Source organism: Marmota flaviventris, chromosome 5 (genome assembly GCF_047511675.1).
Source record: "Marmota flaviventris isolate mMarFla1 chromosome 5, mMarFla1.hap1, whole genome shotgun sequence".
NCBI classification, from domain to species: domain Eukaryota; kingdom Metazoa; phylum Chordata; class Mammalia; order Rodentia; family Sciuridae; genus Marmota; species Marmota flaviventris.
Window position 1 is genome coordinate 52,313,222 of NC_092502.1, and position 22,031 is coordinate 52,335,252.

The 22,031-nt window shown below is 35.7% G+C and overlaps 1 protein-coding gene across 3 annotated transcripts in view; it reads left to right on the forward strand.

Moving 5' to 3' along the window:
• LOC139705681 (serum response factor-binding protein 1-like) overlaps window positions 1–22,031 on the forward strand; it is a 72,006-nt gene that overhangs the window by 44,482 nt on the left and 5,493 nt on the right. For all 3 annotated transcript variants that reach the window (XM_071611842.1, XM_071611841.1, XM_071611843.1), the window contains 3 exons: window positions 3,219–3,290; window positions 16,611–16,692; window positions 17,396–18,107. In XM_071611842.1, the coding sequence (XP_071467943.1) occupies window positions 3,219–3,290; window positions 16,611–16,692; window positions 17,396–18,107 (866 nt within the window). The remainder of the gene's footprint in view (window positions 1–3,218; window positions 3,291–16,610; window positions 16,693–17,395; window positions 18,108–22,031) is intronic.

A 22,031-nucleotide genomic window follows, 5' to 3' on the forward strand; every position in this document is an offset into this window, starting at 1 on the left:
AGAATCTGTTTCCTGCCTTTTCAGACTCTAAAGATCATAGGCATTTCTTGACTCATGTCTCCTTCACCCATTTTTCAAGACCAGCAACTCAACATTTTCAGATATCTCTTTTTTTCCTTCCCTCTCCTCTCAAGATTTCTGCTTTTGGTTTCGTATCTTCTCTCTGACCTTTCTATTTCCCTCTTTTAAAGAAACTTTGACTATATTGGGTTTACCTAGATAATCCAGGATAATAATCTGATTATCTCTTAATTTGGTTATATCAGCAAAGTCCCTTTCTCCATTTAAGGTAATTTCCTCACAGATTCTGGAATGTGGATGCAGGCATCCTGGGGAGCAGTTCAGCCCAATACGTTGTTATTTATGTTCTAAAAGTAGAGTTTTTGTAATTAGTTCATGTTGGCTTGTGAAAGCATCAAAATTAATGTCTACAGAGGATAATTTCCCCTTCCTCAATCTAAGAAGATATTTTCCACTTAACATTCTATCTTAGAAATAATATATTCCTAAAGTGATGCTTTAGTTTTGATTGCATGGAGTTAATTTGTTGCATTTAATGTCTACCATGTATCCCGGGGCTTAGGTGTTTGCAAAAAGAAAAAAGGATTGAGATTTTAAAATACACTGATACTCTGGGTCCTGCTATTGCTGTGAATACTAAACTGCCTTTTTGTCTCTAACCCACAAATCGTGTGTCTTCTACCAGCATCCATGATACTACCAGGATAACATGTTAGATTGCAAATTTGGTAAAGTTTCAGACCCTTCACAGGTCTTGTGACATGTGTAATACCAATTATTAGTCCAATGAATTCAAAATTATTTTGTTTTATTGGACATATTTATGGAGTACTTTGTCAATGTGACATGCATATAATGTTAATTATAAAATCAGATTAGTTAGCATTTCCTTCTTAAATTTGTATGATTTCCATATGTTGGGCCCCTTTGAGCTCTACTCATTATTTTAAAATATATAATAAATTATTAAACAACTTCTTCTGTCTGATGTGCTATGGAACACTAGAGCTAATTCCTCCTGTCTTTAAATGTATTTTGGTACCTGTTATCCAACCTCATTCTATTCTCCCTTCTTACTGTTCTTCTCAGTCTCTAGTAACCACTGTTCTACTCTCGACTTCTTTGAGATAAATTTTTTTGACTTACACATGAGTGGGTGAGTATATGCAGCATTTGACTTTTTGTAGTTGGCCTATTTCACTTAATGTCTTCTAGTTTCATCCTTATTGCCACAAATGATAAGATTTTATTTTTTATTGCTGCAATATATTTCGTAAAGAAAATGCCATATTTTCTATCTGTTCTTCTGTAGATGAACACCTTAGTTGATTCCAGGGTTTGGCCATTGTGCATAGTGTTGAAATAATCGTAGGTGAATAGGCATCTCTTCAGTATATCGGTTGCTTTTCCTTTGGAGATATACCCAGTAATGGGATTACTGGATTATTTGATCATATGATAGTTCCGTTTGTAGTTTTTTGAGGAATCTCCAAACTGTTTTACTCATTAGCTGTACTAATTTGTCTTCACTGAGGTTGTATAAGAGTTCCCCTGTCTCCACATCTTCAACACCATTTATTATATTTTTCCTTCTTAATGATAAACCTTATTCTATAAAAGTCAACTTTTTCATTGCTGTGACCAAAATACCTGTTCAGAACAATTTTAGAGGAGAGAATAGTTACTTGGTGCTTGTACTTTCAGAGGTCTCAGTCCATAGATGGCTGATTTGCCTGATCTGCTTGAGGTGAGGCAGAGCATCATGAGTGAAAATGTGTGGAGAAGAAAGCAGCTCAGGACATAATGACCAGGAAGCAGAGAGAGTTTTGCTCAGGAGGAATAAAATATAAACCCCACAGGCATGCTCCCATTGACCTACTTCTTCTAGTCACATGCTAATTGCCCACAATAACTGCCCAGTTAATCCATTTCAGTGAATTAATGTACTCATTATGTTAAGGCTCTCATAACTCTTCATCTTTAAACTTTCTTGGACTGTCTCACACTTTCGCTCTTGGGGGACACCTCCTATCTAAATCATAACAGACCTAACTAGGGAGACAGTAATATCTCATTATGGTTTTGATTTGCAAATCCTAAACTTTGTTAACTCTTCTATTTAAAAATGTCTATTCAGATCACTTGTCCATTTTTAAATTAGTTTTTTGTTTTTTTAACTGAAAGTTTTATGAATATTCCATATGCATTTGAAGATTTAATTTGTGTTATTAGAGTATATTCTAAATAAATTCATAAGTCAGATCTACCTTATAATGCAGATCTACCTTATTAATTACGGTCATGTGTACTTAACTATGAGGACTTGTTTCAAGAAGTGGGTCATTAGGAAATTTTGTCATCATGAGAGCATCTTAGAATGTACTTAATGCAAACAAACAAAGATAGTTGGGACACTGCTAAGTAATAAAATCTTTTGGGATCACTATTATGTGTGCAGTCCATCATTGATGGAAACATTATTATGTAACATAACTGTCAAGTTATTGATTTTTTTTTATATTATGACCTTTCTTGAACTACAAGTGATGTATTGAAGTCTCTTGTTAGTAGTATTTCTATTTCTTGATTTCCTGTAGTTTTTCCTTTATATAAATAGTTGCTATGTTTATCTGATACTAGATAATATAGTCATGTCTTGTGTTCTTTTCTTGTTTTCTTCTTTGTCTAAATTTTTTGGAACAACTTCTCAATAATTGCTTCCTAATTGTTCCTAATTGCATGATATATTTTGTATTTTCTAAACCCTTCTTTTATGGTTTAGATATGAGGTGTCCCTCAGAAGCTCATGTATGAGACAAAGAAAGAAACTGATTGGGTTAATGAGAGCCTTAACCTAATCAGCTCATTAATTCACTTGCATGATTGAAATGGGTGGTAACTCTTGGTAGGTAGGATATAGCTGGAAGAAGTAGGTCACTGAGGGAATACGTAACATTTTCTGAATTTAAAATACTACTCTTACTTGCTTTGCATATTGTTCTTAAGAAAATTAACTCTTAAAATTGTTTTCTTGTGACTTCCTTAGTAGCAAGATAATTTTTACTGTGGTAAGAGTTATTCTTTTCTAAAAATTAAGATTTTAATTAATGTCAACTTTCTTAAGACATGGGAAGAAATTTAAATCATAACAAATATAAGCTCCTAACTGAAATTTTTGTTTTTTTATTCTTCAACAGGAATTAAAACCTGATATGGTAACTAAATCTGCTCTTGGCGATGATATTGACTTTGAAAAAATCTGCAAGAAGGTATATCTATAGTGGATGGCATTTGTTTATGAAAAGCTCTTTATTTTATGCTTACTTTTGCATGTCATGTATTCATTGAATAGAAGATCTATCAACTATTAGTATATGGTGACTTTCTCACTGAGTTTCAGTATCACCACTGAAAGGATTTTTAAGGGAATTTAACTGTTTCACTTTGCTGTAATGTCCCACTTGCAAAGTCCTTAATACAGCATTTCATGTTTTGTAGAATAATTACTCTGTTAACCTATTAGTTACAAGTAGGAATCTATTTTTTTAAATTTATAAATCATTTTCGTGAATATCTCATGTAATTTCTGCACCTACCTTGTAAAACTTTTATTTTGCCCTCTTTTTACAAATGAGGACAGTGGAGCTCAAAAATGAGTTAAATGAGCTGATTAAGGTTAAATTCCTCTATTACGTGGCACAGTTAGTGCTTTTATCCATTTGGATTTGTCACTGCTGTTTGGATTTGTCACTCTTGCTTCTTCCTTACTATTTCCCCTTTTTTTTCTACCAACTTTGCTAATACCTATACTAGACAGTTCACCTTGAGAACAGATTTTGTATTAATTGAATTTTTTTCTCTCTGCTTTTCATTTTTTAATTTGATTTTTGCTCTAACCTACACTTCTTTCTATCTCCTATTGATTTTACATTATAAATTAATCAGTTATACTATATTATTTGTATAAACACTATGTACAATAAGTAATGCCAAGAATTAAATATTTAGCTTAAAACTAAGTAAAATCTAGATGTATTTGGATGGTTTAAACTTTCCTTACAGTTCATCAGTATTTTAAGCCAATTCATTTATTGCCTTAGTTTTAAATACAACCATATGTTTAATTAAAAGAGAACACTATCTCCTAAGACAAGATCCATAGTAATAATCTTTTCCATTTCGATACTTTGTACTCTTGATTTTCTTCATTTCTTCCTGTCATATTATTGTCTCCCTATGGTTATTAAAAGAGCCTTTTTTTTTTTAGCTCTTTTCTTATTAGAGGAAGGCTTATCTTGGCCTCTGCTTATCTAGAATTCTTCATAAGTACATGAGTTCAACATCATTTTCAAGTTTTTTCATTGTTGTTTTACTTTCTTTTAAGGTAATTTTTCTTCCTTAGTTGTCTATAGGACATATACATTCTGTGATGTGAAATCTTTAAATTTAGAGATTAGTCCACTCCAGGAAATAGGATCCAAGGAAGATGAATTAGGACTTAATATATTTTCACCATTAATTTGTTGTTTATATCTTTAAATAAAACCTGGAATTGAAATAGACCTGCCTTATTATTAAAAGCACTCTTACTAGCATTTTACCTCTACCAGTTAATCCGCAGTCACTTGTTGTGTGCAACATTTCCAAGGATTAATTTTACACATAGGAGATATTTTTAGACTGTTGTTTACATTCAGAGGTACATTTTCAAAGTTGAATACCAAATACATTTTGTGCTCACAATAAATACCCATGTGCCAAAATAAAATTTTCCCATTAAAAAATGAAGTGTTTTCCACTTTTTATGTAATTTATTTGAAATGGAAGAAACTGTGGAGGTGTGTAAAAACCACAATTTCCTGAGAATTTTCCATAGCAAACATTGTGTCCATTTTAAATAAGGAAAACTGTGGTTTCCTTCATCCTCCAAATATTATGAAGATTTTTTTCATGCAGGTGTAAAAACTTTTTGTTCTTAGAGTCTACTCAGTAGCCTGCTAAGCTTCAAATTTTTTTTCTTTAAATTTAATATGTATCACTCTTATTTATTTTCCTTTTATTTATTTCCACAACATTTCTCTCTCTCAAATGAAATTTATCATATTCTGCCTTGGGTAAGACATTTGGGTATTTATCTTAGCTTTTTAAATTAGAGCAACATTGTGAGCCTCAAAAGATGGATTTTGTGTCTTCACATGTAGGATGATGCCTTCACATAATAATGGCTCAGTAAAATTAAAGAAGGAGGTAGTGAGAAAGGAAAGAAGATGGATTGCCCTACTCATTCTTTTGAGTTCCTGGTGGCAATCAAGATGCAGGCAGACATTATCTCAATACAGCAGACACAAAACTCTGCCAAAAGAAGAAATATGTATCTACTTGCTTCACTAGTTTTTTTTTTTTAAATATTTATATTTCATTTCTTTCCAGAAAGATTTGAAAGATTCTTGACACACAATTTAGTGTTAAAAAGCATTTGGATTGAGTCACAAATGAAAGTTATCTTCAGTCTTTTTAGAAAAAAAAAAAAAATTGTTAGGAATATTAGACTGAATTCAGAAGCCTGAGATTTTGAGTTCTGGATTGTTAGTCAATTGATGAATAAAATGTTTGACCTTTAGCTCTTGTTAGAATTTGAGCTTCAAAAATTCAATGAAGGGCTTTCTAAAAACAAATTTTTAAAAATAAAATTAAAGGGGCTGGGATTGTGGCTCAGCCTAGAGCGCTAGCCTAGCACATGTGAGGCCCTGGGTTTGATCCTCAGCACCACAAAAAAGTAAATAAATAAAATAAAGATATTGTGTGTAACTACAACTAAAAAATAAATATTAAAAAAAAACAATAAAATTTAAGAAACATATAAAATTGTACCTTTTTTACTTAGAAATAATTTAAGGTTATCTAAATAATTGATATAATTTATGAAATTGACATTTCTAAGACATAAAAACATTTTTAAAAGTGTATAATATTTTATTGGTCTTTTAATAACAGAAAATTTAATCATTCCTATCTATAAAAACTAATGTTTAAGTCAAGAAATTTTTCCAATTGCACTGTTTTTCCTACTCCCCAAAAAACAAATATGAATAAATAAAAATAGCTAGTAGTTAAATATATATACAGAGGAGAGATAGATAGATTGATTGATCCTCTACAATGAATTCTGATGTTTCTGAATGCCTTGATTAAATAATTTTCAATTCAATGAAAACTTCAATTATCATTATTTTAATTTATTATATAATTTTTAATTGTTTTAATTTGTTATAATAATATATAATTATATATAATAATTATAAATTTATATAATAAATAATTATAAATTAATACCCAAACATAATTTGACCTTTTCCTTCTAGGCTGACAACTTAAAAGAACTCCAGAAGCCATTTACTTTCAACCCATTGTTCTTAAGCAGTATTATATTCCTGCCTATGCAACAGTGAAATTTTAGCCAATGTTAAGGACATGGGTACTACTGCATATTGTAAAGTGGATTGTCCATTTATAGACCAGAGACACAAAATGTCTTTTCAGGTATAGAGTTTTTACAAGAAGTCTTACGCTAACACCTTTTCCTTTTCCTGAATAAGCCACATTTTCCTCAATTATTAGCTAATGAGCTAAAATACATACAGCATCAGAATGTTTTATGTCCTCATTTAAAGTACTTATTAATACAATAATTAATACTTTGCAGTTATCATGAACTATTCTTTTTCTTTTAAAACAAAAATTACACGTGACTGTACAACATAGGTTGTGGTATTCAGAGTTCTTCATAGCTGCTCAATTTCATATGCAAACATAAGTTGCAGACCTAAAGTTCTTAGTTCGCTGAACTCAGTACTGCTGCAATTGACTGTGCAGTTCTAATTTGATGACTACAGCATGAGTAGCAGTTCTGGAATTACACAACACAATGCCTCTTTTCAAATCATTCTACCTTTTTATTAATTTGGTATTCTCCCCCAAATAAGCCCCCACACAAAGTTGCAGCCTGAAAACACAAATTATGTTTGAGTATTAACTTTAATGCTATTATTATTATTATAATTCTATAATAGAGGGAAACATTTAAAAGAAATTAGAAGAAAACCCTCCTTCATTTACATAATTATATAATTGTAAATATTACTGTAGAGACTTTTAAAAAAAGAATTTACTGAAATCATATTACTAAATCACAGTTACCATCTGGGACAATTTTCTGGGGCAGAGAAATAAAATGTGTTGAATAAATTTTAAAATAATACCCCTAGTTTACACTAGACAATCAATTCTATAGCTTTTATAACCACCATGAAAAGATATAGCTATCTCTAGAAAGGAAAATACCTAGCTCAGCAAAGATGTTAGCACTTTGTTAAAGCAGGGATTTGAGAGTGGCAATAGTTTTTGAACAATCGGTTATGAATACATTTTAATTAAGATTTCTTTAGGATTCTTAGAATTTCTTATATAAAATGTATGAGATTAATTTACATAATGATAACAGGTGCTTTCTAACTTATTTGTTTTTTAAAGACACTGATATTCAAATATTACAGATTATCTTTGAAGTGAACTTAGCTTCAAGGGGGAAATACATTGAAATAAGCAGTCAAATATAACAGCTTCTCCTGGAGTGTCCTCTTTTCCCTTATAATGTGAAGGGTAATTTCCTGGGAAATGTATAACATTTATCAGCACTAATTGTTTTTTTGTTGTTGTTGTTCTTGTTTTTATGGTTAAATCTTCTGGGATTAATCCCGAGATTAAATTTACTTCTTCTACTCGGAATATCACTTCTTCTGTTTCTATAATGCAAAAATCTCAAAGAATGCCACCATTCTGGATGCACATTTAGTTCTCTAACATGTTGATTGGCTTTGGCAACAAAGGTCTATTATAGCAGAGCTTTTATTTTAAACCTTAGGGTTTACTGAAAAGCTAAAAAGTTTTTTCCTTTTTTCCTTGATACACAAGATTCAACTTTCTTGGATTTAGAGCACCTGTCACTAAAGCTGGTTTTTTATACTATAGTCTCATTTTAATTTTCTTTGCAAATATTTTTACCAAATAAGGTCACATTTTGAGTTTCCAGGTGGACATGAATTTTGTGGGGACACTTCAGCTTCAGTCAAGGAGACAATTAGCAGGTTGTCGTAGCACAGGATTGACACCAGATAAAATTTAAATAACTTATTTTTGATTTAACATTATTCAGCTAAGTACTCCAAAGAGAACATAACTTTAAACTGCCATTATCCTGCTTTTGTTTAGGTGTTCATATGTTTATATCACTGGGGGAGAAAAGCCAATATATTTGGCTAAAACAATGAAGGATAACTTTAGGACAAAGACATTTGAAGCTTGTAGCTCTAGTTTCACATAATGATGAAATTTAATCACTGGCTTTATTGTTTATTTAGTACCTGCTCTTGTAGACACTGTTAAGTCACCAGATCTACACCATATTTCGTAGGTATGAATGTATTTGCAATGGCATACAGTGTTAAGTGCTGTGAAGTAAATAGTGATGGAAAATATTTTGCTAGTTGAGATGGCTTTGGAACGTGAACCTGAATACAATGAAATGAACAGCCATTTATGTATTTGTGAGTAGAACATTCCAGGTAAAGAGGAGTTTGCAATGAAATGGCTTAAGCATTATCTGTGAGAGCAAAATCCAAAGGAGACCAATTCACTATGGGCTTATTAACTTGGATCACATGAGAGATACTGGTGATTCTGTCAAAGGCAGAAAGAGTAAAAATGTTGAGAGGTGATTGGTTCTGGATATATTTTGCAGATAGAGTCACAAGATTTGCTAAAGGATTTATTGTGAGATGTGAGGGAAGAAGAAATATGGTGAAAGAATCCTTAGTTTTAGGGCTGAGCACCAGAAAAATAGAAAGTTCAATAAGATGGCAAAAACGATAGGAGAAGGGGTTTATTTGGAAAAGAAAATCAAAGAGTTCTGTCTTGATATATCAAGTAAATGTATCAAGTAGGTAGTTAAATATATGAATCTGAGCTCAAGTTAGAGTTGGAGGTAGAAATTTGGAAGTTGTTGGTTCACATAAGATATTTAAAGCAATTAACCAATAGTATGAATTTTCTAAATTAATAAGACAACAGTATATATATGATCTTTTTAAATTCAGTCATCATCAGATTTTTTTCAAGGTTGACTTTAAATTAGGCAGTGTTTTAAATTCTAAGAATACAGTGGTGATACTGACTTTCAAAATATGAATATATAATATTGGTAATTCCTAGGTGTCTATTTCACATTTGATGAGGAGTACAATTCTGAAAACATTGTTTCCAAAATTTATTCAATTTTCAGATATTGCGTTATCTACATTTCCAGATATTTATCTGGAGTAGTCCATGTTCCAAAAATAATAACTATAATAAGTAAATAGTACTTTCTATTGATTACATTATCATTTTAATTGTTCCAAAGTAATAATATTTTTTGTCAGCATGATGTGTACCTTTAGCATAGATAACTTATCTATTAAGATTATTAACTAAATTGTTTCCTAATTTTATTTTTTTTTTTTTTTTTTTTTTTTTTTTTTTTTTTTTTTTAATTTTTTATTGTTGGCTGTTCAAAACATTACATAGTTCTTGATATATCATATTTCACAATTTGATTCAAGTGGGTTATGAGCTCCCATTTTTACCCCATATACAGATTGCAGAATCACGTCAGTTACACATCCATTGATTTACATATTGCCATACTAGTGTCTGTTGTATTCTGCTGTCTTTCCTATCCTCTACTATCCCCCCTCCCCTCCCCTCCCCTCCCCTCCCCTCTTCTCTCTCTGCCCCCTTTACTGACATTCGTTTGTCCCCCTTGTATTATTTTTCCCCTTCCCCTCACTTCCTCTTGTATGTACTTTTGTATACCTCTGAGGGTCTCCTTCCATTTCCATGCATTTTCCCTTCTCTCTCCCTTTCCCTCCCACCTCTCATCCCTGTTTAATGTTAATCTTCTTCTCATGCTCTTCGACCCTACTCTGTTCTTAGCTACTCTCCTTATATCAAAGAAGACATTTGACATTTGTTTTTTAGGGATTGGCTAGCTTCACTTAGCATAATCTGCTCTAATGCCATCCATTTCCCTGTAAATTCTATGATTTTGTCATTTTTTAATGCAGAGTAATACTCCATTGTGTATAAATGCCACATTTTTTTTATCCATTCATCCATTGAAGGGCATCTAGGTTGGTTCCACAGTCTAGCTATTGTGAATTGTGCTGCTATGAACATCGATGTAGCAGTGTCCCTGTAGCATGCTCTTTTTAGGTCTTTAGGGAATAGACCGAGAAGGGGAATAGCTGGGTCAAATGGTGGCTCCATTCCCAGCTTTCCAAGAAATCTCCATACTGCTTTCCAAATTGGCTGCACCAATTTGCAGTCCCACCAGCAATGTACAAGTGTACCCTTTTCCCCACATCCTCGCCAGCACTTGTTGTTTGACTTCATAATGGCTGCCAATCTAACTGGAGTGAGATGGTATCTTAGGGTGGTTTTGATTTGCATTTCTCTGACTGCTAGAGATGGTGAGCATTTTTTCATGTACTTGTTGATTGACTGTATGTCCTCCTCTGAGAAGTGTCTGTTCAGGTCCTTGGCCCATTTGTTGATTGGGTTGTTTGTTCTCTTATTGTCTAATTTTTTGAGCTCTTTGTATACTCTGGATATTAGGGCTCTATCTGAAGTGTGAGGAGTAAAGATTTGTTCCCAGGATGTAGGCTCTCTATTTACCTCTCTTATTGTATCTTTTGCTGAGAAAAAACTTTTTAGTTTGAGTAAGTCCCATTTGTTGATTCTAGTTATTAACTTTTGTGCTATGGGTGTCCTATTGAGGAATTTGGAGCCAGACCCCACCGACTGTAGATCGTAGCCAACTTTTTCTTCTATCAGACGGCGCGTCTCTGATTTGATATCAAGCTCCTTGATCCATTTTGAATTAACTTTTGTGCATGGCGAGAGAAAGGGATTCAGTTTCATTTTGTTGCATATGGATTTCCAGTTTTCCCAGCACCATTTGTTGAAGATGCTATCCTTCCTCCAATGCATGCTTTTAGACCCTTTATCAAATATAAGATAGTTGTAGTTTTGTGGATTGGTTTCTGTGTCCTCTATTCTGTACCATTGGTCCACCCGCCTGTTTTGGTACCAGTACCATGCTGTTTTTGTTACTATTGCTCTGTAATATAGTTTGAAGTCTGGTATCGCTATACCGCCTGATTCACACTTCCTGCTTAGCATTGTTTTTGCTATTCTGGGTCTTTTATTTTTCCATATGAATTTCATGATTGCTTTCTCTATTTCTACAAGAAATGCCGTTGGGATTTTGATTGGCATTGCATTAAACCTATAGAGAACTTTTGGTAATATCGCCATTTTGATGATGTTAGTTCTGCCTATCCATGAACAGGGTATATTTTTCCATCTTCTAAGATCTTCTTCTATTTCTCTCTTTAGGGTTCTGTAGTTTTCATTGTATAAGTCTTTCACCTCTTTTGTTAGGTTGATTCCCAAGTATTTTATTTTTTTTGAAGATATTGTGAATGGAGTGGTTGTCCTCATTTCCATTTCAGAGGATTTGTCGCTGATATACAGGAATGCCTTTGATTTATGCGTGTTGATTTTATATCCTGCCACTTTGCTGAATTCATTTATTAGCTCTAATAGTTTCTTTGTAGACCCTTTTGGGTCTGCTAGGTATAGAATCATGTCATCTGCAAATAGTGATAATTTAAGTTCTTCTTTTCCTATTTTGATGCCTTTAATTTCTTTCGTCTGTCTAATTGCTCTGGCCAGTGTTTCGAGAACTATGTTGAACAGAAGTGGTGAGAGAGGGCATCCCTGTCTTGTTCCAGATTTTAGAGGGAATGCCTTCAATTTTTCTCCATTCAGAATGATGCTAGCCTGAGGCTTAGCATAGATTGCTTTTACAATATTGAGGTATGTTCCTGTTATCCCTAGTTTTTCTAGAGTTTTGAACATAAAGGGATGCTGTACTTTGTCGAATGCTTTTTCCGCATCTATCGAGATGATCATATGGTTCTTATTTTTAAGTCTATTGATGTGGTGAATAACATTTATTGATTTCCTTATATTGAACCAGCCTTGCATCCCAGGGATGAATCCTACTTGATCATGGTGCACAATTTTTTTGATGTGCCTTTGTATCCGAGTGGCCAGAATTTTATTGAGGATTTTTGCATCTAGGTTCATTAGAGATATTGGTCTGTAGTTTTCTTTCTTTGAAGTGTCTTTGTCTGGTTTAGGTATCAGGGTGATGTTGGCCTCGTAGAATGAATTTGGAAGTTCTCCCTCTTTTTCTATTTCCCGAAGTAGCTTGAAAAGTATTGGTATTAGTTCCTCTTTAAAGGTTTTGTAAAACTCTGCTGTATACCCATCCGGTCCTGGGCTTTTCTTAGTTGGTAGTCTTTTGATGGTTTCTTCTATTTCCTCAATTGATATTGGTCTGTTTAGGTTGTCTATATCCTCCTGACTCAATCTGGGCAGATCATATGACTTAAGAAATTTATCTATGCCTTCACTATCTTCTAATTTATTGGAGTATAAGGATTCAAAATAATTTTTGATTATCTTCTGTATTTCTGAAGTGTCTGTTGTGATATTGCCTCTTTCATCCCGTATGTTAGTGATTTGAGTTCTCTCTCTTCTTCTCTTCGCTAGCATGGCTAAGGGTCTGTCGATTTTGTTTATTTTTTCAAAGAACCAACTTTTAGTTTTGTCAATTTTTTCAATTGTTTCTTTTGTTTCGATTTCATTGATTTCAGCTCTGATTTTAATTATTTCTTGCCTTCTACTTCTTTTGCTGTTGTTTTGCTCTTCTTTTTCTAGGATTTTGAGATGAAGTATGAGATCATTTATTTGTTGGTTTTTTCTTTTTTTAAGGAATGAACTCCAAGCAATGAATTTTCCTCTTAGAACTGCTTTCAATGTGTCCCATAGATTCCGATATGTTGTGTCTGTGTTTTCATTAATCTCTAAGAATTTTTTAATTTCCTCCTTGATGTCTTCTATAACCCATTGATCATTCAGTAACCTATTGTTCATTCTCCAAGTGATACATTCTTTTTCCTTCCTTCTTTTATCGTTGATTTTCAGTTCCATTCCATTATGATCAGATAGGATGCATGGTATTATCTCTACTCCTTTGTATTGTCTAAGAGTTTCCCTGTGACATAATATATGATCTATTTTTGAGAAGGATCCATGTGCTGCTGAGAAAAAAGTGTAACTGTTTGATGTTGGGTGGTATATTCTATATATGTCAATTAAGTCTAGGTTATTAATTGTGTTATTGAGTTCTATAGTTTCCTTATTCAACTTTTGTTTGGAAGATCTGTCCAGTGGTGAGAGAGGTGTGTTGAAGTCTCCCATGATTATTGTATGGTGGTCTATTAGACTCTTGAACTTGAGAAGAGTTTGTTTGATGAACATAGCTGCACCATTTTTTGGGGCATATATATTTATGATTTTTATGTCTTGTTGGTGTATGGTTCCCTTGAGCAGTATGTAGTGTCCCTCTTTATCCCTTTTGATTAACTTTGGCTTAAAATCTATTTTATTTGATATGAGTATGGATACTCCTGCTTGTTTCCGAAGTCCATATGAGTGATATGATTTTTCCCAACCTTTCACCTTCAGCCTATGTATGTCTTTTCCTATCAAATGCGTCTCCTGTAGGCAGCATATTGTTGGGTCTTGTTTTGTGATCCATTCTACTAGCCTGTGTCTCTTAATTGGTGAGTTTAAGCCATTAACATTTAGGGTTATTATTGAGATATGGGTTGTTCTTCCAGCCATATTTGTTTATTTATGTTACTAAACATGGTTTGTTTTCCACTTTGATTATTTTCCCCCCTTTAGTGTCCTACCTCCCACTGTTGGTTTTCATTGTTATTTTCCATTTCCTCTTCCTGTAATGTTTTGCCAAGGATGTTTTGAAGAGATGGTTTTCTAGCTGCAAATTCTTTTAACTTTTGTTTATCGTGGAAGGTTTTAATTTCATCTTCCATCCTGAAGCTTAATTTCGCTGGAAACACAATTCTTGGTTGGAACCCATTTTCTTTCAGTGTTTGAAATATGTTATTCCAGGATCTTCTAGCTTTCAGAGTCTGTGTTGAAAGATCAGCTGTTATCCTGATTGGCTTACCCCTAAATGTGATCTGCTTCCTTTCTCTTGTAGCTTTTAAAATTCTCTCCTTGTTCTGTATGTTGGGCATCTTCATTATAATGTGTCTAGGTGTGGGTCTCTTATGATTTTGCACATTCGGCGTCCTGTAGGCTTCTAGGATTTGGGGTTCTGTCTCATTCTTCAAATCTGGGAAGTTTTCTCGAATTATTTCATTGAATAGATTGCTCATTCCTTTGGTTTGAAACTCTGTTCCTTCCTGTATCCCAATGACTCTTAAATTTGGTCTCTTGATGTTATCCCATATTTCTTGGATGTTCTGCTCATGGTTTCTTAACAGTCTTGCTGAGCTGTCTATGTTCTTTTCAAGTTGATATACTTTATCTTCATTGTCTGATGTTCTGTCTTCTAAGTGTTCTACTCTGCTGGTAGTATTCTCAATTGAGTTTTTAAGTTGGCTTATTGCTTCCTGCATTTCTAGGATTTCTGTTTGTTTGTTTTTTATAACCTCTATTTCCCTGTATAGTTGATCTTTTGCTTCTTGGATTTGTTTATGTAATTCATTGTTGAAGTGATCTTTCATTGTCTGATTTTGCTGTCTGATGTCTTCCTTGAGACTCCAGATCATCTGAAGCATGTATATCCTGAATTCTTTATCTGACATTCCATCAGCTGCAGCTATTACCTCTTCTAAAGTTGAGTTGACCTGCAATGCTTGTGGTCCTTTCTTTCCTTGTCTCTTCATACTGTTCGCGTTCCTTTCTTCTTGGTGAAACTGTTGTGCTATTGAATTTTCCCCCTATATATTTATATTGGTCTTGTATAGTTGCAAAGTCTCCCTCGCAGGCACGGGCGGCGGCTCTGCCCCTCCTCCAATTGGGGCAATGTGCCTACCACGCCGGCAGGCCGCTGGGCCTGCTCTGCCAGTCGGTAGCAGGTCCGCCGTCCTTGCAGGCGCGGGCGGCGGCTCTGTCCCTCTGCAGGCCGCTAGGCTTGTTCTGTCGGTGGTCGCAGTTCTGCCTACTTTGCAGGCGCAGGCAGCGGCACTGCCCCTCTGCAGGCCTCTGGGGCTGTACTGCCAGTGGGTCGCAGGTCCGCCTACTTTGCAGGCGTGTGGGGGGGGGCGGCTCTACCCTTCCTCAGGCCACTGGGCCTGTTCTGTCTCTCGGTTGCAGGTCTGACCTGTTCTGATGGTGGTCTCAGTTCCGACTACCTTGCAGGCGCGGGGGGGAGGGGGCGGCTCTGCCTCCCAGCAGGCCGCTGCTCCTCTTCTGCCGGTGGGTCGCAGGCCCGCCTACATTGCAGGAGTGATTGGAAGCTCTGCCCCGCCGCGGGCCACTGGGCCTTTTCTGTCGGTGGTCACCCTTCCCCTACCTGGCAGGCGAGGGGGGTGGGGGGCGGCTCTGCCCCTCAGCAGGCCGCTGGGCCTGCTCTGTCTTTGGTCCCAGTTCCCTCTACTATGCCGGCGCAGGGGGAGGGGGCGGCTCAGCCTCTCAGCAGGCGGCTGCTCCTCTTCTGCCAGTGGGTCGCAGGCCCGCCTACCTTGCAGGAGTGATTGGAAGCTCTGTCCCGCCCTGGGCCACTGGGCCTTTTCTGTCGGTGGTCACCCTTCCCCTACCTGGCAGGCGAGGGGGGTGGGGGGCGGCTCTGCCCCTCAGCAGGCCGCTGGGCCTGCTCTGTCTTTGGTCCCAGTTCCCTCTACTATGCCGGCGCAGGGGGAGGGGGCGGCTCAACCTCTCAGCAGGCGACTGCTCCTCTTCTGCCGGTGGGTCGCAGGCCCGCCTACCTTGCAGGAGTGATTGGAAGCTCTGTCCCGCCCTGGGCCACTGGGCCTTTTCTGTCGGTGGTCACCCTTCCCCTACCTGGCAGGCGAGGGGGGTGGGGGGCGGCTCTGCCCCTCAGCAGGCCGCTGGGCCTGCTCTGTCTTCGGTCCCAGTTCCCTCTACTATGCCGGCGCAGGGGGAGGGGGCGGCTCAGCCTCTCAGCAGGCGACTGCTCCTCTTCTGCCGGTGGGTCGCAGGCCCGCCTACCTTGCAGGAGTGATTGGAAGCTCTGTCCCGCCCTGGGCCACTGGGCCTTTTCTGTTGGTGGTCACCCTTCCCCTACCTGGCAGGCGAGGGGGGTGGGGGGCGGCTCTGCCCCTCAGCAGGCCGCTGGGCCTGCTCTGTCTTTGTTCCCAGTTCCCTCTACTATGCCGGCGCAGGGGGAGGGGGCGGCTCAGCCTCTCAGCAGGCGACTGCTCCTCTTCTGCCGGTGGGTCGCAGGCCCGCCTACCTTGCAGGAGTGATTGGAAGCTCTGTCCCGCCCTGGGCCACTGGGCCCTCCTAATTTTAAAAGATTTGATTTTATTCACATTGAGTGGTGCCAGTGATTTTATTCCCATATATGTATTTTTTTCAATTTGCAGCCAGATTCTACAGCATCTGAAAGAGCAGTTGCCAGATTAGCAGTACACCCTCTTCTGAAGAAAAAAATAGATGTGCTTAAAGGTATGAATGAAATGATTTAACTCTTGAGTATTTTATAATATAAGCATAAGTTTCTTTCAAATATTTAAAAATGTGGAAGGTACCTGCAAATATAAAAAGTATCTGATTCTGAAGAAAAACTGAATCTATTTTTTTTTAATTTTAATATAATATACATATTATGTATATGTGTATTATATTCAGTGCATTTAAATATAACATACATGATCAAGTTGAATATATTTGGTGTTCTAAATGCTGATTAAACTCATGATATTTTTGATTTAGCCATTTCACATAATATTTATATGCATTATAAAATATAGAGAATTAAATACTTTTGCCACAGGTTAGATGAGATGTATTTTTGTTTGAAAGCACAGTTGAAAGTATTTAATGCGTTATGAACACAGAAATTAAAGTCGCCATTTTCCTTTATTTATATTCAGTGACATTTTTACTGTTCTTTGTAACTCCAACATATGAAGAAAGGGTGATTCTTCTTTTATTTGGCAGTTTAGAAATGGATGCATCCGAGCCTGTCATGAGTTAGATTTTTAAGAAATCAAAAGATTTTTTGTTAATTATCTCATTTTAAATATTTCATTATAAATTCAAGTTTTCCTCTTAAATGTTTCCAAATAATTTAAGAATTTCTGTCCTAAAACAGTGATGTTTTATATGTTTCAATGCTGAAATAAGTCATGTACTGTTTTTCTTGCAGCTGCTGTCCAAGCCTTTAAAGATGCAAGACAAAATGCTACCAAAGTTGACTCATCAAAGAATACTTCAGAAGAAAATCATTATAAAGACACTTTGTGTTCAAATGATGATGCAAGGAAATTACAGCCTGAAGAAACTATCACCAGTGAGCAGAAAGTGAAAGAAGCCAAAATACAGGCAAAGAAACCAACAAATAATTCAAAGGAAAAAATAGCCAAGGTAGAACATGGATCCAAAGCAGTAAACATTACAGAATCTCTGTCAAAGCCTTTGGGAGAGGATTCTGTAGTTCTTTGTCAACCTGAGCACACACCTGCTGAAACAAAAATGAAAACATTAAGTCAAACAAAAATAATGAAGGGGTCTGATAGCTCAGTTGATGGTAACAGTGATAGCGAAGAAGAATTACATGAAGAGGAAAAGGTGTATTTTGATGACAGCACAGAAGAAAGGTTCTACAAACAGTCTTCCATGTCCGAGGATAGTGATAGCGGTGATGACTTTTTCATTGGGAAAGCCAGGCGGACAGGAAGGAAAGAAAGTAGTTGCCATTCTTCAGCTAAGGAACAAAAACCCCTCCAATTTTTACCCAAGGAAGAGACTCATGAAACCCATTTGAATGTAAGAAATGACAAAAACAAGCCAAGTACAGAAGCCAGGAAGTTAGAATCAGTGTTTTTCCATTCTTTGTCTGGATCTAAAACCTCTAGAAGGTAAGGTTATTTTTTATTCTGAAATAATTATTAGTACTTATTTTTTTAATTTAGAACTTTATAGTTATACATTGTAGTTGGGTTCATCCTGACAAACTCACACATGCATGGAAATTGATATCAGTTTATGGCACACGCATGCACACGCGCATGTGTACACACACACACACACACCCAGCCACCGCCCTTTTCTGTCCTGTCCCTCCTTCCCTCTCCAATTTTCCTTCCTCTACTTGACTTCCTTTCACTCATCCATTAGTGTATTTGATTGGTTCTTTGTATTAGCCTATCCTTCCTTCCTCCTTCTCTTTGTTTTGCTCTAACTTCCATATGTGAGAGAAAACATTCAGTTGAGTTTCTGAGTTTGGCATATTTCACTTGGCATGATATTTTCTGTTTCTATCCATTTACCAGCAAATACTGTAATTTCATTCTTTTTTTTAATATTTATTTTTTAGTTATAGGTGGACACAGATTAGTGCACCAATAAATTATTTTTATGTGGTGCTAAGGATTGAGCCCAGTGCCTCATGCATGCTAGGCAAGCACTCTACCTCTGAGCCACAACCCCAGCCCCTGTAATTTCATTCTTTTTGATGGCTAAGTATAACTCCATAGTGTGTGTGTGTTTGTGTACACATATATCCCAATTTCTTAATTCATTCATCTATTAATGGGCATTTGGTTTGATTCCATAATTTAGCTATTGTGCATCTGTAAACATTGAGGTGACTGTATAGCTGTAGTATGCTGACTTTAGATCTTTTAGGAATATACCAAGTGCGATAGTTGGGTCTTATGGTAATTCTGTTCCTAGTTTTTCGAGGAATCTCTATACTGCTTTCCAGAGTGGTTATGCTAATCTGCACCAACTATGTACAAATGTTTCTTTTTCCCGCAACCTCACTAGCACTTATTATTATTCATTCTTGATCATTGACATTCTGAACTGGAATAAGATGAAATTTTATTAGTTTTGATTTGCATTCTCCTGATTGCTGTAGATGTTGAACATTTTTTCATTTATTTTGTTGGCCTTTTGTGTTTCTTCTTTTGAGAAGTTTCTGTTCAATTCTTTGTCCATTTATTGGTTGAGTTATTTGGTTTTTTTGGCATTAACTTTTCTGAGTTCTGTATATTCTGGTTATTAGTCCCCTATGGGAGTGGTAGCTGGCCAAGATTTTTCCCCCATTCTGTAGGCTTTTTTTTCACTCTCATGCTCTTTTAATCATTTCCTTTGCTGTACAAATATGTTTTAATTTGAAGGCATCCCGCTTAGTGATTCTTGGTTTTATTTCTTGCACTTTGGAGGTCTTAAGGAAGTTAGTACCAGCACCTACATGATGAAGTGTTGATCATTCTTATGTTTTCTTCTAGCAGTTGTGAAGTTTCTGGTGGAACTCCTAAGTTTTTCATCCATTTCAGTTTGAGTTTTGTTGGGAGGGAGGGTCTGTTTTCATTTTTATACATAAATCTATCCTGTTTTCCCAGCACCATTTTTTAAAAGATGGCTAAAAGTATGTGTATTTGTCTCTTTGTCTTCTGTTCTATTCCATTGTTCTTCATGTCTATTTTGATGCCAATACAATGCTGATTTTTGTTACAACAGCTATGTAGTATAATTTCACATCAGGTACTGTGATGCCTCCTGCTTCGCTTTTCTTGCTTATTATTGCTTAGGCTACTCTGATTCTCTTACTCTTCCAATTAAGAATTTGTTTGTTCTAACCCCATGAAGAATATTATGGGGATTGCAGTGAATCTGTGTATTGCTCTTGGTAGTATCTTTGACCATACAAAGGCCTTTTTCTGCCTCTATTGAGATGATCATGTGATTTTTATCCATAATTTGTTTAAGTGATGAATTACATTTATTAATTTGCATATATTGAACCAACCTTGCATCCCTGGAATGAAAACAACTTGATCATGATGTATTATCTTTTTGATGTGTTTTTGAATGCAGTTTTCTAATATTTTATTAAGTATTTTGCATCTATGTTCATCATTGATCTGTAATTTTGTTTCCTGTTGCATCTTGTATAATTTTGGTATCAGGGTTATAATAGCTTCATTAAATGTATTTGGGTGTGTTCTCTCCCATTTTCATAGAATAATTTGGGAAAGACTGGTGTTAGGTCTTCTGTAAAGGTTTGGTAGAACTCAGCTGAGAATCCATCAGGTCCTGGGCTTTGCTTTTTTGGAAGGCTTTTAATTTCTCTTTGAATTTTATTATTTAATATTGGTCTGTTTAGATTTTCTATATCTTCTGATTCAATTTGGGCAGGTCATATGTGTCTCGAAATTGGTCAGTGCTTTTCAGATTTTCCAGTTTATTGTAGTATAAATTTTCAAAATAGGTTTTGATAATCCTTTGGATTTCAGAAGGGTCTGTGGTGATAAACAGTCTGTTTTCATCTCTGATTTTGTTGATTTGCTTCTTCTCACTCTTTCTTTTGGTTAGTTTGGCTAAGAGTTTCTCAATCTTATTTATATTTTTAAGGAACCAACTCATTTGATTTTTGACTCTGGTCTTAATTATTTCCTGCCTTTTCCTGGTTTGGAAATTACTTTGTTCTTACTTTTCTAAGGACTTGAAGTGGACCATAAACTTACTTATTTGGGATCTAATTTTTTTAATGTAAGCACTCAGTGCCATCAGTTTTCCTCCTAGAGCTGCTTTCATTACTGTCCCAGAGATTTTGATACATTGTATCTATGTACTTATTCATTTCTGAGAATTTTTGATTTCTAGTCTCCTTTCTTCTTTGATCTAGTCTTCATTTAAATGAGTGTTGTTTGATCTCCATGTGTCCAAGTAGTTTCTATTATTTTTCTTGCTGTTGATCTCTTGCTTCATTCCATTATGATCTGATAGGATATGTGGGATTAATGTTGTTGTTTTGCTAAGATTTGCTTTGTGGTCTAGGATGTGACCTATTTTGAAAAAAGTTTCATGTACAGCTGAGAAGGTGAATTCAGCTGTTTTGGGGTAGAATATTATGTAGCTATTCATTAGGTCCATTTGATTTATATTGTTTAGGTTGGAGATATCTGTATTGATTTTTATGTTTTAATGACCTGTCTGTTGGTGATGGGTGTGTTGGAATCACCCAGTATTGTATTGGGGTCTTTGTAGATTTAATGTCATGTAACTGGGTATGTTGACATTTGGGACATAAATGTGTACTATTATCTTCTTGTTGGATTATTCCCTTGATTAGGACTAGGATATAGTAGCCTTCTTGTCTCTTCTAATTAATATTTGCCTGAAACCTACTTTGTCACCTAAGAGACTAGCTATTCCTGCTTATTTTCTTCGTCCTTATGTATGGAATATATGTTGCCATCCTAGTACCTTCAGCCTGTGGATGTCTTTGCCTATAAGATGAACCTCTTATAGACAGCATATTGTTATTGTTAGATCTTGTTTTCTGATCCATTCTCCTACCTGTGTCTTTTATTTGGAGAGTTGAAATCACTAACATTCAGCATTAGTGTAGATTTGTGTTTGTGATTTTCTTCCATTTTGTTTTTTTGTTTGTTTGCTTGTTTTTGCTATATTTTATCCTGTTTTAATTCTCATTTAGTGGATTATTTGTCTATTGAACTTTCTGTGTTTTGGAGCTTTGGAAATTGATTTTCAGGTCCTTTTTTGCAGTTTGTCTAAGTATTCTTTGTAGTGTTGGATTGGTACTCATGAATTCTTTTAGTTTATTCTTGTCATGGAAAGTTTTTATTTCCCCCTTTTAATTTGAAACTGAGCTTTGCTTGGTATAGTAACATTGCTGGCAGTTGTTTCCTTTTAGGGTTTGGAATATCTCATTCCATGCCCTCCTTGATTTTAGCATCTGAGCTATGAAATTGAAAGTGAGCCTTATTGGTTTGCCTCTAAATGTGGCCTGGTGTTTCTCTCTTGCAGCT